General features: G+C 40.9%; 1 protein-coding gene across 3 annotated transcripts in view; it reads right to left on the bottom strand.

The window, feature by feature from the left end:
* The window catches only part of MAEA (macrophage erythroblast attacher, E3 ubiquitin ligase), a gene marked incomplete at its 5' end in the record, with an annotated part of 55685 nt that extends 35032 nt beyond the window's left edge, over positions 1–20653 (bottom strand). For all 3 annotated transcript variants that reach the window (XM_081999084.1, XM_081999083.1, XM_081999082.1), the window contains 2 exons: positions 807–989; positions 20585–20653. In XM_081999084.1, the coding sequence (XP_081855210.1) occupies positions 807–989; positions 20585–20653 (252 nt within the window). The remainder of the gene's footprint in view (positions 1–806; positions 990–20584) is intronic.
* Positions 20654–20971: the final 318 nt, after the last annotated feature.

Raw genomic sequence — 20971 nt, forward strand, 5'->3', positions numbered from 1 at the left:
AGCACTGCTCTAAAGCCAGGCGAGAGCGCTATTTTCATTTTTCTGCAAGATCTGTTTCAAGTAAGTGTTCTGATGAGTCTCAGGATGAGTAATATTCCCATCCAAAATAACGATGGCTTATACTATATAGTCGATGTTTTTAACTCGTTCTTAGAAAAGATGTTGTAAAAGCATGAAAGTTTTCCTGTATTTCATACAAGTGTTCAAGCTTAACAGCTAGAAGCAGGTTATCCTGCTAAAGTTTGTTTAAAATGCTTTTAGTCATATTCCCTAGGAACCTTATAACCTGCAAGTTTAGTATTTATAAAAAATGTTCAAGTAACAATCCAGGATAACTCACAGTTTCTTCTGCAAAGAAGCCTCATCAATGCATACAACTACTCCCGCTCCGGGGTTTAAACATTTTTCAGACTCACCTTCTACCCGTTTTCATTCCTCAAGTGATCAATTAATGCAACTGCACAAACCTTTCTTTTAGACAAGCAGGAATCAACACAGATCAATTCATTTTGCTACTATTTCTTTTCTGTGGGTAGATAAATTCCTTTTCAGAACTATTAGTACATATTAATTTTGCCTCTCAGAGGTTTGTTATACACGGTCATGGAACACCAAGTCACATTTCATAAGCACAGTGAGGCAAGATACAGTAAGTTTTGCTGCTTTGCTGTGTATTCTAAGGCCTTTCTTTACACTGCTAGTAATACCTGTATCTTGAAAAGAAATTTCAAGGAAACAGCATTGCAGAAAACTATTTATGTTAACTTTGTAAAGACAAAGCAATCACAAGGTAGAACATCACTTACCTTTCGTTTCAGAACACTGAGTTTTTCAACTACTCCATCCAGGAGACTAACAACTGAATCCACAGCAGGACAACTGCTCAGTGTCTTCTCCAGCTCTGCCACAACCATTGTAACGTGGCTAGTCTCTCGATCAATGTTTTTCTGTGCAGCTCGAAACCGTTTGTTCAGTGTTTCATATGGCACCTAAATGAGAAATATCAAGTTGTTAGAATTTCTATATTAAAAAAGTCAGGTCTTCTAGAGTTTAAAGAGACTCATTATTTTATCTGATGCAGTTAGAAGAACACCTAGGTTCCAGGACACTAGAGGTCATTAATTGAACTTGAGTTCTCATATCAAAGCCCTTACTTAAGCCCTCTCAGCAAGGAGCTGACACTTCAAAGAGTATGAAAAAACAGTGACAGGAAATAAAAGCTGCTAGATCCTTTTCTGATACCAATTTCACCTATCCTGCTTTGACTGAAACAGTTCAGGGAGAACAGAAAGCAGAAGACAAATGTGTATCTAAAAAAAGAAAAGCTACAAGTTAACTACAAATAAGACATCACCCTTCCGAACATGGCTTTTAAAGTTTTTCTTTCTTATGAATTTATGAAGGAAAGAAATGTAAAGTTACCTTTGAGAAAGCATGTATAATGCATATTGGCTACCGAAAAATTTATACATAGTACACCAATGGTTATTCAGGAAACCTAATAGGTCTCCAACCTACTTCTGCCCATGAAGGACTACTTTTTAATATTAATTCCAGTAGGACTATAATGAATGCTAAGAGAAACTCCACCGTAAGTTTCACTTTTGTGAAAAAAGCCCAAAATGTATGACTAAGTTTGCTGAATTCCTCTAAAGCTCCATTGCTTGGCTTAGAGACTAACCAGTCTTGGAGGCCTCCTGTCCTACTTGTCCCATGCCTTTAATAGGACAACCATATCAGAACTGCTACTGATGACCATTAAGGACACATATGGGAGTAGCCTACTGCCTAGTCAAATTCTAGGGTACCAAATGATTCGGGGCAAGCCTACAGTAAATGTTAAGCTGCTCCCATCATGTTGCTTCCACTACAGCGACAGCATAAGTGATTTAGAAGTTCTATTACTTCACGGCAACAGGAACTTTAGAACTAAAAACATCTCAGTGTTATACACTTAATTCATCCATATCTTTTATCCTGAAGAAGTCCATGAGAAGTTCATTCAGGTAGTTATAATAATCTTGATTGCTTTTCCATTAATCAAAGGCATAATTTAGCTAGCAATCAGATTACACATATTAAAGGTAAAAGAGGAAACACAAATCAGTGTTCCGTTTGGTGCATATCACGTATATGTTAGATTACAAATCTTTCAAGTATATCACTTCTAATCAACTACATGAAAATTGCCTCCATTTTCTTCCTTCTAATCATTTGCATGCAAGAAAGCATCCCCAGGGTCCACTCTCCTCTTGGGTTCTATTAGGAGAGAGGTTACTACATGACCATTGCAATTCACAAATAGAGATGCACTGAGAAACAGTTGAGGTTCAGAGTAAGAAAGATGAGCCAAAGTACTTGCTTTCCAAGACTTTATATGACCTACAATAGGGTTTTTTTATTTGTAGTAGAAGCATAACACAAAGATACTCCTGACAAGACACGAAAGGGCTTCTCTTCCTCTCAGAAAGACTGAAATGATCTATTTAATGTTATTTGGCATCTCAAACTAAGACCTAAACAAGGAACAGAACAAGCTTTTACCACACGAACTACCAAGCTAAAACAATTTTCCTTATACATCCTCCCCTAAAATCCCAGCACCACACCCCCCAAAACTCAAACCACATAAAACATCAAAATTAATAGGCTTCAACACCTCCTTAGTTGTTTATATAACCATCTTTTGTTCTATGTATAGCTCTATTTCTCTTCTCCACTTCCACAAAAAAGTTAAATGGTTTTTAATGCCCATAGATAGAATGGGTGTTAGGGGGATCATTATTTTGACATCTCATGCTTTTGAGCATGGGAGCTTGTTTCCAACTCCAAGACTTAATGCGAGACAGCATTAAGACTTCTTCCCTTTTTCTCCCCTGCATTTTTGTTACTATTCATTGAAAAGCGTGTTTTCTTCAGTTACTTGCATCCACTGAATTCAATTTCTGCAAATACTTTGCTAATCAGCTCTTCCACTGAAAAGTTACATCAATCAAGATTTTCAGAAGCTACTATTGATTTGAGGTATCTGTTTGACTACAAAAAGTGTTTTCATTAGATTTTGAGCAGTCAGTTGAACTGGACATGCAGCTCTAGTCAGTTTGGAAAAAAATAATCTAGCTTTAATCTCCCTTTTCCCCTAGTTTCTTATCTGCACACAAGAGCAATAACAGTTCCTGTTTCCATGCTCTGTCTCTTTAGAGTGCAAATTTCTGGCACAGTCTGTGCTCATACGACATTTAGAACAATTGGACTTTCAATTTCAGTTGTCATCATTATATATCATTTATAAGGTGTCTAGGTGCAATAGGTTTTTAAATCTTGGTTTATCTTTTTTTTTCTACCCCCAAAAAAGATCTGCATATCCTGTGTGGAAGAGGCTGAGAGGTAAACTGTTTTACTGTATAATCTGAAAGTAAATATAAACAAATATATTGCTAAACATAATTTTAACATACCATAACAAGGGAAATGACTTTAAAGGTACAATGAAAGTATTTGCACAACTGAAACTCACAGTAAATACTCCTTACCAGAGTTTTTCATAATTTGCATGAGCCCTTGTTTCTTACTATAGGGCCATCAGTTATTAGAGAATATTTGTAAATAGTATCCAGGTACAGCTTTCAAACTTAGTTTACAGGACTAGATTCGATGAATACCAAAATTTAGAAATTGCAACTGCTACATTCCTTACTGAGAAAGCATCTTATCTAGACTCTGCATTGTGATTCACTGGTTCTTTTGTTACTTGTACAGCTCCTATGCTCCAAAAGAGACTCTGCTTCCCAGCACTGGTTGGATTTACCACAGAACTCTTCAAAAGTTACAGACACTGTACCAATAAGGTTTTTTCCCCCTTCAATAATGAAAGTAAGTGGAAGGAGAACATAACAAAGCAATGCTCTGGAAAATGTAATTCTAAAAATTCTTAATTATGGTTCACTTTAATTTTCAGGTACCATAGTTATAAAACAGTGAACACTGAACATTTTGGATCAAGAGACAGCTGCAAAATTTATGTATCATTAGGTGCCACAAGCCCATTAGAGACTTTCAATTTTTACTGCCAGTATCATTCTGTGACCAAGCCTGGATTACACAGTTATTCTTTAAGGTAAAGTGTGACCTACAGTACTCAGCCTAGGGAAGCATTACTTTAAGGAAAGAAGGATAAGTAGCTACTAAACATTGAAAAAGTTTCAGTCATAGAATGGTTTGGGTTGGAAGGGATGATTAAAGATGATCTAGTTCCAAACCTGCTGCCATGGGCAGGGATGCCTTCCACTAGACCAGGTTGCTCAAAGCCACATCCAACCTGGACTTGAATACTTCCAGGGATGGGGAACCCACAACATCTCTGGGCAACCTGTTCCAGTGCCTCACCACCCTCATAATGAATAATTTCTTACTTAGATCTAACGCAAGTCTACCCTCTTTCAGTTTAAAGCCATTACCCCTTGTCCTAACACTACAAGCCCTTGTACAAAGTCCCTCTCAGCTTTCTTGTAGGCCCCCTTTAGTACTGGCAGGCTGCAAAAAGGTCTCCCCGGAGCCTTCTCTTCTCCAGGCTGAACAACCCCAACTCTCCCAGCCTGTCCTCTTAGGAGAGGTGCTCCAGCCCTTGGATCATCCTCATGGTCCTCTTCTGGACTTGCTCCAACAGGTCCACGTTCTTCTTATGTCGAGGGCCCCAGAGCTGGATGCAGTACTCCAGGTGGGGTCTCACAAAACCAGAGCAGAAGGGCAGAATCACCTCTCTCAACCTGCTGGTCATGCTTCGTTTGATGCAGCCCAGGGTACCGTTGGCCTTCCGAGCTGCAAGCTCACACTGCCAGGTCATACTCAGCTTCTCATCAACGAACAGCCACAAGTCCTTCTCCTCAGGGCTGCTCTCAATCCATTCCCTGCCCAGCCTGTATTTGGGCTTGGGATTGCCCTAACCTGGATGCAGAACCTTGCACTTGGTCTTGTTAAATTTAATGAGGTTTGCACGGGCCCACCTTTCAAACCTATCAAGGTCCCTCTGAATGGTACCCCTTCCCTCTAGCCTGTCAACCACACCACTCAGCTTGGTGTTGTAAACAAACTTGCTGCGGGTGCACTCAATTCTGCTGTCCATGTTGCAAAGGTGTTAAGTGGTGCCAGTCCCAATACTGACCCCTGAGGAACACCACTTGTCAAGTGGTCTCCACTCAGACACCAAGCCGTTGGCTGCAACTCTTTGAGTGTGACCATCCAGCTAATTCCTTATCCACGAAGTGGTCCACGTGTCAAATGCACGTCTCTCCAATTTAGAGACAAGGTGTTGTGTGGGACAGTGCCAAATGCTTTGCACAAGCCCAGGTCAGCAATGTCAGTAACTCTTCCCGTATTCATGAACGCTGTAACTCAGTTACAGAAGGCCACCAAATTTGTCAGGCACAATTTGCCCTTAGTGAAGCCATGTTGGCTGTCACCAATCATTTCCTTATTTTCCTTAGCATAGTTTCCAGGAGGATCTGCTCCATGCTTTTGCTGGGCAGAGGCGCAAGACTGACTAGCTTGTAGTTCTGTGGGTGTTCCTTTTTTCCCTTTTTAAAAATGGGGGCTATGTTTCCCCTTTTCCAGTCAGTAGGTACTTCAGACTGCCACAACTTCTCAAATATGATGGAGAGTGGCTTGGCAACTTCAGCTGCCAGATCCCTTATGGATGCATCTCATCCAGTCCCATGGACTTGTGCACCTTCAGGTTCCTTAGACCATCTTGAACCTGATCATCTCCTACAGTGGGCAGTTCTTCACTCTCCCAGTCCCTTTTTCCTTCTGTCATTTGGGCTGTGTGGCTTGAGCACTTGCCAGTGAAGAGATTGAGGCAAAAAAAGTCATTAAGTACCTCAGCCTCCAGAAGGGGCCCACGTTTTCCCTAGTCTTCCTTTTATCACCGACATACCTATAGAAGCTGATGTCCCTGGCCAGGTTTAACTCTATCATGGCCTTAGCTTTCAGCTCTTAAACACTGAAAAAATTTGAAATAAAGCAGCAAGAACTGACCAGAATGTCTTCTGTAAAAGCACAATATCAACTTGTCCTATGCATTAGAACTTAAAAAACCACACCTCAGCTGGCTCACACCATGACCATGCAAGAGGATACAAAGAGATGTAAAATATCAGTGGGCAGCACACTGAATTCCAGCGTCACTAAATAGATTCCGATTCTTTTGTTCATCAACTTCCACAGCTGCAGACACATTATTCAGCTTAAGCATGTACTAAAACAGGTCAAACTTAAACCTAATGAAAAGGAACTTAAGTTAGAACAGCCTACACAAGGGGTAAAATTACAGTAACACGAATTTTTAAGATCAAAATTTTGCTACTGTGATGTGAAGGAAAGTCTGCTTGGCTAGAGCCTGCTGCAAATGTAGCATGACTCTTTCCAGGTGCTAAATGGTAACAGAGGGGCAGAGACAACTGAATAACCTGATCCAAGTGTTTTCTTCATTTCAAGAGTTACTTCACTCTGGTTTTAGAAAGCCAGAAAACGCTGGTGTGCTATCCCAGAACATGCTCCAACAACCTCTAGCTGTGGTGATAAGACTTAGGAGAGGATCCTTCTGGGTCTAAAAGCTTGAACTGGTGGAAGAGGAGGAAGGACTGACATGAGAGCTATACCTTGGTTGTTCAGTTGGGTGGAAGGAATAGAAAACAGAGCTAAGACTGTCAAAGGCAGTTTTTAAGCTTACACTTAGGAACTCAACTGTGATGTTAACTGTCCAGCCTCCAGCCCAAACACAGTCCTCTTCTAGCCCATGAATGCCAAGAAGGTACCAAGGCAAGACTGACTAGTTCTAAAATCATGAAGTAGCTAGAACTGTTCAAATTGCGCAACTATAGGTAATATTTCTTTTCATAAGCAACATCAAATTTAACTTAAAATACCCTTAAATATAGCGAGTTTAATACTAAATATATTTCCATCAAAAGAAAAATTTCAACAAGCCATTCATTTACCAAATTATATCATTTTCTTGATTTTTCTGAATACATACTAAAACTAGAAAAAAAAGCAAGTATTAAGTGCTTGCATACATTGTATCCTGATGGTTAGCAAACTGTATATGCTTCCCAAGTGTTTATTATCAGTCTGTAAAAAGATATTTAAAGAAATATAAATAATATCAAGTTAAACCAGTCAATTTACACATCATCCTACAATGCATATCTACCTTTGTTTTTAGATTAATTATCAACATTTTAATGAGATTCTTAATTTTTCTTTTCTTAAGGTTTTCTAAATGTATCTACATGCACGCAGTTAGTAATCCCTCCATAAATCAAAACAGACCGCTGCTAAGTACTCTCACCTCAGCCCATGCTTTCCTCTACAGGCTCAGAGAAAATCTGCTTTAAAAAACATGCCATGAGAACATACCATCTATAGCCTTTAACAATATAGAAAGGGAGAGCAGAATGCAATTCCTTTTTCCTTCATAGAAGTTCATTAGAGTGATCAAAGCTTAAAAAGCTCCACTACCTCAATGGTATTTATGTTGGTGGGAGTCAGACAACTAGACTCAACTTCTTGTGGTGGTTTTAGCACCTTGAATTCCACTAAGCAGCTTAACGGCATCTCAAGAATGTAGCAAAGTTTTAGCTTCTTGCATACTCGCAGCTTCCATGACAGACACAGTCACTCACTCACTCATTAAGAACATGGAGTTTCCAAACAAAGTAAAAAGACATACACTGTTAAAGGGCTCTCTGCCTGGAAGAGAGTATGAGATAACAAAAGAAATCTGAGTTGTGGAAAGATCTTCTTTGCAGAGTTGTTATAGTCCTCCAGTCATGATGAAGGAAAAGCATTCTGAGTCACAGCTAGAAATCCAGCACTTGTTACCATCATGGCCAACACATACCTCCACTTTACTCAGTAAGAGTTCAAACTAATACGCAATTGTAATTGCAAGGGCTTTATAGACAGCTGAGCAGCATAAGAAATATGAAGAGAAGAATGTACAGAGTTGAGTTTGTGACCTCGCAACAAAGGGTAACAGAAAGTCTCAGTTCTAAATGCTGCATTTGCCTTTACTGGTCAGGTCTTCTCCTAAGCTTTCCTAATTGTGTATGAGCAACTGAGTCTGGGGAGAGAGGTACTATTCACACGAGAATTCTAAAGCAAGCTGAAGATATACAGGTCACTATATCAAACTATAGAGATATCAGAGCTCACTGATGACACTGTTAAGCTATCGTCTCTAAAATGTCATAGTGAACAAGGAAAGTCCTCAATGACTGAAAAGTGCAAGTTTCTTGGCTCTCTTCCAAAAGGACAACCTGGAAGATCATGGAAACTACAGGCTGGTCTGCCTTGGTCTGCCTCATCTCAGTTCTTGGGAAAGTTATGGGGGAAAAAAAAAAATTCAGATGAATGCCTTTTCCAAGATCATAAAGGTGACTGGGAAAGCCAGTCTAGATTTGCCATAAGCAAATCAAGCCTGACAACACTGTTTTCCTTCAGTGATGAAATGACTACTTCAGAATGACAGGAGTGGACTGGCAGTCTTTCATGCTAAGTTTAGCGAGGTTTTTGACATCGTCTCTGTGCTAGTTTTGGCTGGGGTAGAGTTCATCTTCCCAGTAGCTGGTATGGGGCTGTGTTTTGGGTTTGTGCTGGAAATGGTGTTGATAACACAGGGATGTATTCGTTACTGCTGAGCAGCGCTGACACAGAGTCAAGGCCTTTTCAGCCAGGAGACTGGGCGTGCACAAGAAGCTGAAGAGAACACAGCCGGGACAGCCGACCCCAGCTGACCAAAGAGATATTCCATACCATATGACATCATGCTGAGCATATAAAGCTGGGAGAAAAAGAAGGAAGGGGGGAACATTTGGAGTAATTACATTTGTCTTCCCAAGTAACTGTTACACATGATGGACCCCCGCTTTCCTGGAGATGGCTGAACACCTGCTTGCCCACAGGAAGTAGTAAACTTATTCCTTGTTTTGCTTTGTTTGCATGCGCAGCTTTTGCTTTACCCACTAAATTGTCTTTATCTCAACTCATGAGTTTTCTCACTTTTACCCTTCCGATTCTCTCCCCCATCCCACTGAGAGGGGAGCAAGCGAGCGGCTGTGGGGTGCTTAGCTGCCAGCTAGGGTTAAACCATGACAGTCTCCCACAGTACCCTTGTAGCCAAACTGGGGAGATGGGGACTGAATGGCTGGAATACAACATGGTTTAGGGACTGACTGGACAGCCAGGCTCAAAGAATAATCGTCAGTGGTCCAGAAGCTACCTGGTGACCAATTGCAAGTACTGCTTGTGTCACAAGGAATTGTTATCAGTTCCAACATACACGTCTTCTTCAACCATCTGTGCTATGGAACAGAACACACAATCAGAAAGCTCACAGAGTACAAGAAATTGGTGGAGTGCTTGATAATGCTGGGTGGCAAAGCTGCCATTCAGAAGAAAGGAAAAGCTGGAGAAACACACCAAGAACTTTACAAAATGCAATCAAGCCAAAAACCAAAGCCCAGCACCTGGCACAAAACCACCCAATCCATTAGCACAGGCTGTGGAATAACTATCTAGGACCACTTCTTTGGAAAAAGATGTAGAGGTTCTGATAGACAGCAGGGTGGTCATGAATCATCAACAGCATCTTGTTGCAATTAAAGTTAACCACATACCAGGCTGCATTAGCAAGATTAAAGGCAGTGGGTTGAGAGGAGTGATGGTTCTTTATGCTCAGCACTCGTGCAGACTCATCTGGAATACTGGGTCTGGTTTTCAGGTCACCTCCCTCTCCTGCCAAAGAAGAGATGTTGACAAACTGGAAAGAGTCCAGACGGCTGCTACCATGATGGTTAACTGGTTGGCAGATACAAAATCCAAAGAGAGGCTGTGAGGGGCAAGCTTGTTTCACTTGCAGAAGAGAAGGCTATAGCGAGTTGGGAGTAGCACAGTCTGATAGAAGTCTTCCACTACCTAAAGGTAAAGGTCACAGATAAGAGCTAGCCAGACTTTTCTCAGTTGCAGAGCAATAGGAAGGAAGCAGATGACAAGAGGCAAAGAAAACTACAGCTGGACATACAGAAAAAAATTATTTTAACCAGGAGAGTTGGTAAGCACTGTTTTGAAACAGTTGCCCAGAGAGGTGGTAGAATCTCTACGCTTTGAAGCTTTCAGAATTAGGCAGGACCCTGGGCAACTCAAATTAGCTTTAAAGTTAGTCCAGATTCCAGCAGGAAGCCTGAACTACACTGTCTGGAGAGGTCCTTTTCTACCTTGATTTTATGAATTCATCTAGAAAGAGTCTGGATGATAGATCCCCATTACTGATTTAGACACCAAATTAATCTCCATATGAAGATATGAATGGCCATACCAGGTAAGACCACAAGTCCCTCTCCTCTGTCACTATCCTTTCTCTGACAACATCCAGAAAGGGGATGGCACTTGAAAAAAACAAAGGCAAGAACATAAGGTTATTAATCCCAAATAGTCTCTTTGGGCTTCTTAAGCCAGAAGTGGGAGTTTTATGGAAGAAACACCACAGGGTGTTTCTCATCCATGAACTCTGCTGTTTGCTGTTGACCTGTAGAGTTTTAGCACTGCAATATCCTGTGGTGAAACATATCACAGCCTCACACACTGTGTGAGGAAACACTTCTTGGTTTTAACTTGTCAACTGCTAGCCTAATTTGAAACACTTTTGTTCTTGTTTCAGAAGCAAAAAAGGGAACATTCATTCTCTCCTGTGCCTCTCACGTCTCCTGAGATTGAAGAGGCTCTTTCTAAATCATTCTTTGAAGACAGCCATTCCAATTTTCTAATCATTGTTGCCCTTCTGTAGACATTTTCCAGTTCTACTATATCTTTTTTCAGTATGAGGGAAAGGAGAAAATAAGAGTAACTCACAGTACTTGAGAGAAGAAGAAACCATGGATTTTCATCGCAACATACTGAGGTTCTCTACTCTTCCCTTTTCCAACACTTTTGTCCTAACTTTGTCAACATTAACCTGATCATTCTCAGAAACTATTCACTATAACTCCAAGAGTCCACTGAGCAATAATGATAATTTCTGACTCAGATATTGTGTATATAAGATGAGGATTGTTTTTCTCTCCACTATACCTAAAATCTGTATCACACTACACTTGCCTATATTGAATTTAATCTATTTTAACACCCGTTCAGTCTCTCATTCTCCTCCAATGCTTCACACTTGGGTTGTACCTATGATACCTCAATTATCTTAGTATCATCAAGGAAACTGGATCATCTGAGCACTCATTCTCTCTTCCAGGCTGTTCAAACAGCTGAGTATCAGCAGTACCGGCAGCGATGAACGCAGAACCCTAATACTAACCTTCTTCCATTACAGAGGTTGGCTATTAAATCTTGATGTTTGTGTCTTATCTTGCCCAGTTACCTATCCACATAAGGACTTCTGTCTTCTTTCTCTCAAGAGTTCCTGATAAGGGATATCTCCAAAAAACATTCAGTAATACGCACAAACTATCAACCGAATCCACCACCACGTCACCACCTTTTTTTTTTTTTTTGACATAGAAGTTCAATATCTTTGCATGGCATGACTTTCCTTTTAAAAAGCCAGAGTAACTGATGTATCTTATTCCATATTTCATTAGTCAGGACAGTATTTCTGCATCAAAAAGCCATTGGTTGGAAAAAAAATAGATCAATCTATTAATATTAACATATTATATTAAGAATCTCACTAAAATTTTACTTAAAGTAGCACTACTGAAACAATGTCTTCTACTTTGAGGGATTTTTTTTTTTTTTTATAGCTGTGGAAAATAGACAGATTCCTTCAGCATTCATCAGAGAATTTCCAGAGAATTAAGAGGACTGGACACAGGAGAAAGGAATTTTCCCTAAACCAAATCAGCTTTTAATAAAAAAGCATTACATCCTGCATTTCTACTCCTTTAGAGGTGTAGGTTGTTAGGCCAAAGTGTAATGGCTACTGCATGAACTTCAAATACCAGCCAGATACTGCCCACAAGTTTTCCTAACTAATACACAGTAATACTGAAAGACTGAATTGCACGTTTCTTTCATAATTAAAGTTTTGTGAAAAATGTAAGCCTTTATCCTCCCACAAGTCTTTAGCCTTACACTAGACTTTTAGCACACAGTTCTCAAACTGATCTGGTCACATCCTACAACATAGGCTAGATTCCTTCTTCACTTATGCATATTCAAGCCTAAAGAATTCCAAATAAAAATAGTAACTAAAACCCAAACAATCTTTTTCAGACCACAACATTAATCAAAAAGAGTTTCTACCCCACAGTGACTGCATATAAGAAACTAGTTCAGATGTAACAGAAAGAAATAGAAAGTAAAAACCAGTTTGTAGACTGGTTGTTTTTTGATTGTTGGCAATTATAGACTAAGAATGATACTTCAAAAAAGTCATCACAGTTGAAGGAAGAATTATTCAGTGGGGAAAGCAAGACCATTAATCATTCCCCAGTCTCCTGTTAACAGGAATTTTCAAAGGTTTACTTTCTAAAAAAATTATTTTCACAGAAAACAGTATAGACAACAGAAACAAGCACCTTGTACATTGGATGTTCTTTTACAGAATTGCAAACCTACTTCCTCCTGTATTTTGGAGAAAGAAGTTGATCAGGTCTAACTTGACAGCAGTACCAACTCATATGTGGGGAAGTTTTAACTATATATCCTGACTTTACTGATGTCTGTGTGAATCATTCTTCCTTCATGTTACAGTCTCCTAGCTGAAAGCAACTCCTTGCCACATAAAGTGTAGATTTTTTTTTAAAGCACAAATACCTACATTGTCTATCTTTTCAAATGAACTGAATCAGAGGCAGGAGGGAATTTGAAATGGATTTTTAAGTCTTCTCATGTACATGAAGTCAGATAACTAGTGGGAAGAAAAAAAGTTTCAAGAAAAATAAAAGTCCTACCAGATTGGGGGGGGGGGGGGGGGAAGGGGGGAACCATTACAGAGCTATGCTCTCCTTTCAAGGGTCAGAAAAATTATGTGCTTCCTCTCCTCAATTGTGTTAGCTTGTAACACCTGAAAAGCACCAGAGATTTGTATGAATCTAGAGCTCTCCAAGAGAATTCAGTTGAAGACTTTGAGGTATAAATAAGCTTTTTCAAATGCCATACATTGTGCCCCTATATGAAATTAAGCCTAGCTACAGATAGGCAGGGAAAAGAAAGCGAGAAGTACAATGATGAAACTGCCTTTCAAAAAAAGAAAAGCAAAGACAACTTAGCTCTACTTTATGCAAGAGGAAACAGGAAGTATGGGAACCTGGAAGAAAAATTAAGCATCTCCTACATAGTTTTAATGAACAGTGTCAAGAGAAAAGGGAAATCCAGCAAGAAATACCTTTGGGCATTAAGCTGTTTTCTTGAGACTAAATTAGATCCCCATGCTCACCTTCAACAAAACAGAAAAGTAGAAGACATCTATTATACATGATGCCATTTGAAAAATGAGGCAGCATACAATAAACTATTGCAAGTTTTCCCTCCAACCAATAACAACTAAGCATTTCCATGCAGAATTACTGAAATTCTGTACTTTTATACACTTTGATTTCTTCCTCTAGAACTCCTGGATGATTTCAGAAGTGAGTCAGCACCATTATTTGTCACCAAACTCATCCAAAATATAAATTATATCACCACTTATTCACAGAATGAATTCTTCTGATGTGTAGCTCTTACCAATCCCTTAAAATAGAACTATTTTTTCCTTGTTTAGGCAAAACCAGAAAAACAAAAGAAAGTTAAAAGAAAGGAATAGTAGTATATTTCAGGAATGAGAGGCTTAGAATAATGGCTAGATTTAGGTTTAATTAGGTACAAGCATTAATATAAACTCTTCAAGAGATGCAGATCAAAACAAACAAAATAATTTCACAAGCCTAAATGCAGTTGCAGATCATTTGGAAGGTAAAAAATAGTTCTTTTTAAAACCAGTTTCAATGTTTTTGAAGTATAAAGCCTAGTAGTTTCCCTTAGTTAAAAACATGTCTGTTTTACAACTCAGGAAGATAGTACTGCATATCCTAGAGCAGCTGTGTTTAGAAAGAAAATACCATTATAATATTCAAAGCTGCTACTTCAATACAGGAGAGAATTAGCAGTGAAAATTCTTGGACCATCCATCTGCTACACACATACTCACTCAACAGAAACAATTATAATCCTTCAAGATATTATCCTTTTACACAAACCGCTAGTAACTTATTACTGAATACATTACAAACTTTTAAACAAGGCTTCCAACAATAAAATTAAGTTCTTTACAAGCCATTTTACAGTTATATAAAGCTGTCTTGCAGCCTTATGTAAGCAAATGGACAGCCATTTTAGAGTCCTGTCTAGAGCCACACTAGGACATCACAGACCACTCATTTTCAATACACTTGTTTTTAGCTGCCATCTTGGACTCACGCCTCAAAAGAAATGTCTTTGCTTTTCTCCTTTTAGTAGAAATATTTGAGTACTAACACAAACCCAAGCATTCCTCCCCATCCAAAGGAGCAGTTGAGTTGCTAAGCTAAGGTCACACATGAGGTTTGTGTCCTGAGCAAGTCCCTTCATTTATTTTGATCCTCCCTTCTTCTCCAAATATTTGCTCATTTTAATCACAGTATCACCTCTTTAAATGAAAGAGGTCATCGTCCTCCTGTGTTTGCACAGTCCAGATACTGGCTAGCCCATTTAGGCTAGGGATCCCATTTCCAATCAGACTGCTCCCAAATTAACCTAATCAAGCTGAAGTGACAGCATTTCTCCCAAGACAAATAATTAAGGATTATGGATTCAGCAGACTGATAGAGCAGAATATATGAATGACCAAAGTTCTACTCAATATATCACCTGTTTTACTTTAGTTCTCATTAGTTTACAATTCAAGGTAATCCACGGAGCACTCAAAAAAAGCTGAGGTGAATCAAAAGTAGGTTGTGAAAGTTAAATTACTAGCTATCAAAACAAAGATATCTTAACAAAAACTTGCTCTATTTAAATAAGCAATAATGTATTGCAAGTAATATAGCATATTTCACATTCTGGGTTAGCAAACACTTCCTGTATAGCGTATCTTCAGGCTGTAAGCTATGGGAGGCCAAGACTACAATGCAGGCAGTTTCTTCAGTTCACCAGGATGGATGGATTTTGCCAGCATGCCCTTATAGCAAACACCCATCTGCCAAAACAGTACTTTCCTAAATCTGTGGGCCCAAAAGGTCCATGATTATGCTGATCAATATAGGAACTACTGAATTGAAAGACTATGTGAAGAGGTTTAGAGAGAGAAAAAAAATCAACACCGGGTGGTCCACAACATCCAAGAAGAGGTCCACTCCTACCACACAAAGTTGTGAAGCATTTTCCTCCTATTACGATATCTAGCAAATGTTTGAAGGTCATCTTTACTCCCATTTCCCAGCTCTTAAAAAACATTCACTATGCAAAGAATTAAAGATTTCACAGCTATTCTTGCTTTATATCAACATTTAAAGACCCCAACATGTTAGCTACCATACAAACATATTATTTCTATAGCAGACAACCACACAAACCAAACTCACAAGAACTCAGTGCACTGTCCTGTCAAAACACTACAAATCAAGTACGCTGCAACTGTGAATTGCAACATCAGGTAAGTATTCCCTTTGAAGAGACTAATAGGAGATCTTTTGTAAAATGTTTGAGAGTCTTTTTCTTGAAGTATTTTCCTGCAGGCACAATGGAGTACTGATAATCAAGGAACATATCTCTAGATCATGGCCACTCTGTTACTTATTGCCTGTTAGTGCATTTTCTTCCTTCATTAATCACTTCAAAATGTGTTTTATAGGGAGTGGGCAGGGGTGGAAAAAGAGACCAGTTCCCACAGGAGCCAACTCCTACTTTAGCTCCTTTCCAATGTCTTCTTCTGAAGTCCCACAGTATTAGATTTTTCTTAAAACACTGCGGCGCACACAGCCCAGGGCAGAAGAACAGCAGCAGTACAAAAGATGTCACACTTGTTTGTTGACATGCACACAGGATGTGTCGAAACAGGAAGTGCATCATTCAGCAACACGCGAATGCTCGGTATGGACATTCAATGCACACTCGGTGAGTCAGAGCATCTGGTTTGAAGATGGATTTAACGGGAGATATGAGTCTTCACACTGAGTGAGTACAGAACTGGCTGTTACTAATATCGACATTTATCTTACTGTGTCAACCTTCTACTTGAAAAGCACTTCACGAATCAGGAAATTATCTAGAAGTGTCATTTTTTTTTTTGTACACTGATGTACTGACAATGCACTGGATATTACAAGTTCTGTTACTTCTATCCTTCTCAACTTCTGCCTGAACCACTTTTACTGAACAACTTTTGCTGCTATATGTTTGAAGTTTTGTCAAAAGTACTCTGTGGCTCATAATATCGAAGTACAAATCTATGTTCAAAACAACAACTTGCAGTGAAACTTATAAATAGGGGAACCCCCCCCCCCAACTTAATGCAATCAATTATGCAAAAAAATCAATCTTGCAATTTTTCTGCTTGAGTGGGAAAAAGAAGTTAACCTGAACTGTTTGACATCTTCATTAGTGACCTAGATGATGGGTCAGAGTACACCTCCAAAGTCTGCAGATGATACAAAACCGGGAGGAGTTAATATGCCAGATAGTTGCGTCGAATTCATAGGGACCTCAACAGGCTGAAGAAATGGGCAAACCTCATGAAATCCAACAAAGTGAAATGCCAAGTCCTACACTTGGGAAGGAGACCAACAGCTTGGAAAGCAGCTTTGCAGAATAGAACCTGGAGGTCCTGGTGGACAAGTTGCCCATGAGACAGCAACATGCCCTTGCAGCAAAGGTGGCCAACAGCACCCTGGGCTGTGTTAGGAAAAACATTGCCAGAGCGTCAAGGAAGGTGATCCTTCCCCTCTACTCAGCATAGCGCTGAGTGTCCAGTTCTGGGCCTCCAGTACCAGAGAAAAATGGACATACTAGAGCAAGTACAGCAGAAGGCGATGGAGATTACTAACAGACTAGAGCATCTGACATATGAAGAGAAGCTGAGAGAGCTGGGATTGTTTAACCTTGAGGAAAGGCTCAGGGGAAGTCTTATCAATGTGTATAAATACCTGATAGGGGAGTAAAGAAGATGGAGCCAGATTACTCTCAGCAGTGCCCAGTAAAAGGACAACAGGCAATGGGCACGAATTGAAATACAGAAAATTCCATATAAACAGAAGATTCCGCCCCGCCCCCCACTAAATACCATAACAGCAGTCAAACACTGGAAGAGGTTTGCCTAGAGAGGCTGGAGTCTCCATCTCAGAGATAATAAAGAACAGTCTGGACATGGCCCTGAGCAAACTGCTCTAGTTCAGCCTGCTTTGCGGGGAGGCTATCAGACCAGACTATCTCTGCAGGTCCTTTCTAACCTCAGCTATTCTGCAATTCTGCAGACTCGAGATAGAAACAACGTACACTTCATATAATCCTATTCTCCTATCTGTTTCCCTCTTTAACAGTCTGGTAAACATGGTATTTCCATGAGAAATTAGTACCATATTAAGTCTGCTGCCAGCATTTCCCCTGCCACAGCTGCCAACAAAAGAAGCCAAACAGCAGCTCTGAGAAGGTGCTCAAGTATTCTGTGCTTCTATAGCTCTCCTTTCGAGCAGTTGTTTTTTAACGCAGTTGCAGCCCAGCTAACCCTAACTGTTTGCCAATGAACAGCCCAGTGATTATTCACGAGTGATCATCCCTGCTTTCAGGTCTTCCATCTTCCACTTCTGGGGTCTTACTCCATAGTTTGCTAGTTCAGTTTAATAATTATTCACACTTCTAAAGATGTGGATAAACTATCTAGCTTCCTGTCATCACTTGTTTATTAGTGTTTCAGCAAAGAACTACGATAACAATGTTTGCATTCATTCGTTTTTAAACTGTCAGCTTTCATGTTACATGCTCCCAGATGAGACTGGCATAATTCGCTATCAGTAGGCTTTAAAAAAAAAAAAAGATTCCACAGCACTTTGGAGGAAGAATAGCTGGCAACCTTCTTGCCCTTGAGAAGGGACTGGAAGGGGGGCAAATACTGAAGTATAATTTTGTACACTTAAATAGCTTCCCTAGATTCAGCTGAAGAAGTCCATTTACTTCCCCTGAGCTGAACTTTGAAGAGTGGCTGAAGCATTTCTACTCCTGCTGCAACCACAATTTAGCTATGGAAAAGGGATTTCCCTTTGCAGTTTTAAGCACTCTTTCACATGAAAGGCACTCTGTGGAACATACTGTAAATGTAGAGCTATTACACAACTATTATCTAGTGATGTTGGCATGAGGAAGCTAGAGCGAGGAAACAGGAAGGATATAAATACAAGTCTACAATCTTTTCTATTTTACTCACATCAGGGAAAATAACCAGTGTCCAGAGCTCCCAGAGAAATATTTGAGCTACTGTGATGGTGGACAAAATTTAAAAAAGTGATACGCATTCATTTCACACACTGATGAATAAATTGGAAATAAAAATTCAGTGGCTCAGTCCCACAAAAACTTGTAGGCACCTGCCTTCTAATGAAGAAAAGGGGATTTGATATCAACTTACTTCAGTAGACTTTAGCCTTGGTCTTCATTTCTCCCTGCTGCTTTTTTACCTCCACCACTAAAATGTTTTGATATATGACTCAGAGTTATGAACATTTAGGAGGATACATTCAAAAGACTTGAGCAGACACTGTTCTGGCAGGTTTTTCAAACAATGAAAAATGCTATTAAAGATTACAGGAACAACCCAGAAGTTGAATGGGTGGTGGGAAGAATCAATAAACATCCCCTTTGGTAAGAAATTAAGAGTCTCAGTGCAAGGGTGTCTCACCCTCTTACTATTCAGCTTCCCAACTTTACAAAGAACATTCCATTCTCTTATGTATATTTTTGTTAAGATTTTTCAGGGAAAAAGAATGCTTGTGGAAATAAAAGAATTAGTCCAAAATATTCTCTACCTTTTAAATGGCTGGCACCTTGACAATTCATCTTAAGTCATAAGCAGCAAAATAAAATCTCACTGGTCCTCTGTGTCAGTAATTTTTTAGGAATGTAACAAGCAAAGCTGTGATAACAACTGGAACACATCTAAAACGCAGTCTTAAAATGATTATCTTAACTTTAAATGCCTTCACATTTTTCTGGCTGTGGAAAGTGCTAGAGTGTTCTTCACAGATATTTTAAAATTTAAGCCTGATGCTCTCAGCTTTAAAGCACTTCACAATGATAGAAAGAAACCTTCATATGTAAAATGGGAGTCAACACTTTGTCCTTCTGCTTCTTGGACTTAAGCAGAATGAAGCAAGGAGAGTGGAGAAGGAGGACATGCACAAGAACATCACAAGAAAGCCTGCAAAACAAACGCTGCAAAGAGCACTGTACTCAGGGCGTGAAAGCGCAGCATGATCTCAGCACAACAAAGTTTACTTTGCATAAACATCTACGAAAGATGAAAAAAACGTTGACACACTGACATGAGAGATGTTCAAATACGCATTTTGCAATAGAGATCCTCCTCCTAGCTCCCTTCCACAGTTATTGCTATTACTGTGCTAGACCTACTGTATATACAACACAAGACTTCAAACAAAGGTTTCCATTGATTCCTATGAGCATCATCCTTCCAGTCCAACAATTCTTAAAGGCGATGACCTTACCGCTCAGTACCGAGTCCTTCATTTGCTTTACAATACCTAGTTAAAGCCAAAGACCAGCTATGCAGTCTTGGGCAACCACCATCCTTCACACAGACCCAGCACCTTCACCAACACTCCATACTTTTACCAAACCGTAAGTATTGCGCTTATTCGTCTCTACAGGCCTCCAGCCTTTTCCAGTACCTTTGTCGTTTTTTGTATTTTAAGCTCAGCTCCATCTTTGGGGGACCAAGAAGCCAGGGAACCATATTCTACCACCACCCCCGCTCCCTCCCCTTTAACACGTCTCCTAACAACGCCACGTAGATGCAGCTAATCATCTGGGGTGAGCATTTAAAGCAACCCCCGGTCTTCCTAAGCCATCATTCACACGGCCCTAACCCCCCCCATCACCCCACGACCACAGCTTCGCCTTGCCACAAGGACCCGGCTCCTCCTCCTCTCCCTCCTCGACCGGCTCCTCCGGCTCTCAGCGACCCTTTCTGTGTCCCTGGGGCGGCCCGGGGGCCTCCCCCTTCACCTTAGGACACGGAGACACCCGGGAGAGCGGCATATTCCAGGCACGTCCCTCACCCTCAGCCGAGGGGGAGGGGAAAAGAAGCCGTAACGGCACAAGCCAAGGCGTCAAGCGGGTGAAAACGGGGACGGGCGGGCAACTGCAAGGGGTGGGAATCCCTCCCCAAGCACAACCCCACCCCGCAGCCCCAGGGGCCCCCGAGGCGGAGAGGGAAAGAGGGGCCGGGGCGCCCGGCTGGCCAAGCCCTCATCTCCCCCTCAGCGCTACTCCGGCGGGACACTGGCGGCTCCACCCCTCTCCTCCGTGCTAGGGGAGGCTCGGCACCCACCTTGAGAGTGGGATACTCCTGCACCTTCAAAGTCATTGAGAGCTGAGCAGCTGATTCCTGCACCGCCATCTTGGATTAGGCATCAACCTCCTCCTCCCTCCTCCTCCCCCGCCCTCCCCCAGCCCGGACCAGAGGGAGCTACCTACAGCGCGCGCGGCATGACGGGCAATAAAGGCCCTCCTCCGCCCCATCCCTGATGGAGACGGGACGAACCAACGACGCTCGCTCCTGAGACCAGCCCGCCCCCACCCCTGCCGCCGCGGCGGCGTGGTACGCTCCGCGGGACGGTGGTGGCGGAAGAGCCACAGCGAGGCGAGAGGCGCTAACCAATAAAGGCCACCCTTTCGCACGTTCCGTTCGTGCGGGTCGACACCGCCTTAGAGCTTG

Source organism: Phaethon aethereus, assembly GCF_964289735.1.
Source record: "Phaethon aethereus genome assembly, chromosome: 4".
Lineage (NCBI taxonomy): Eukaryota > Metazoa > Chordata > Aves > Phaethontiformes > Phaethontidae > Phaethon > Phaethon aethereus.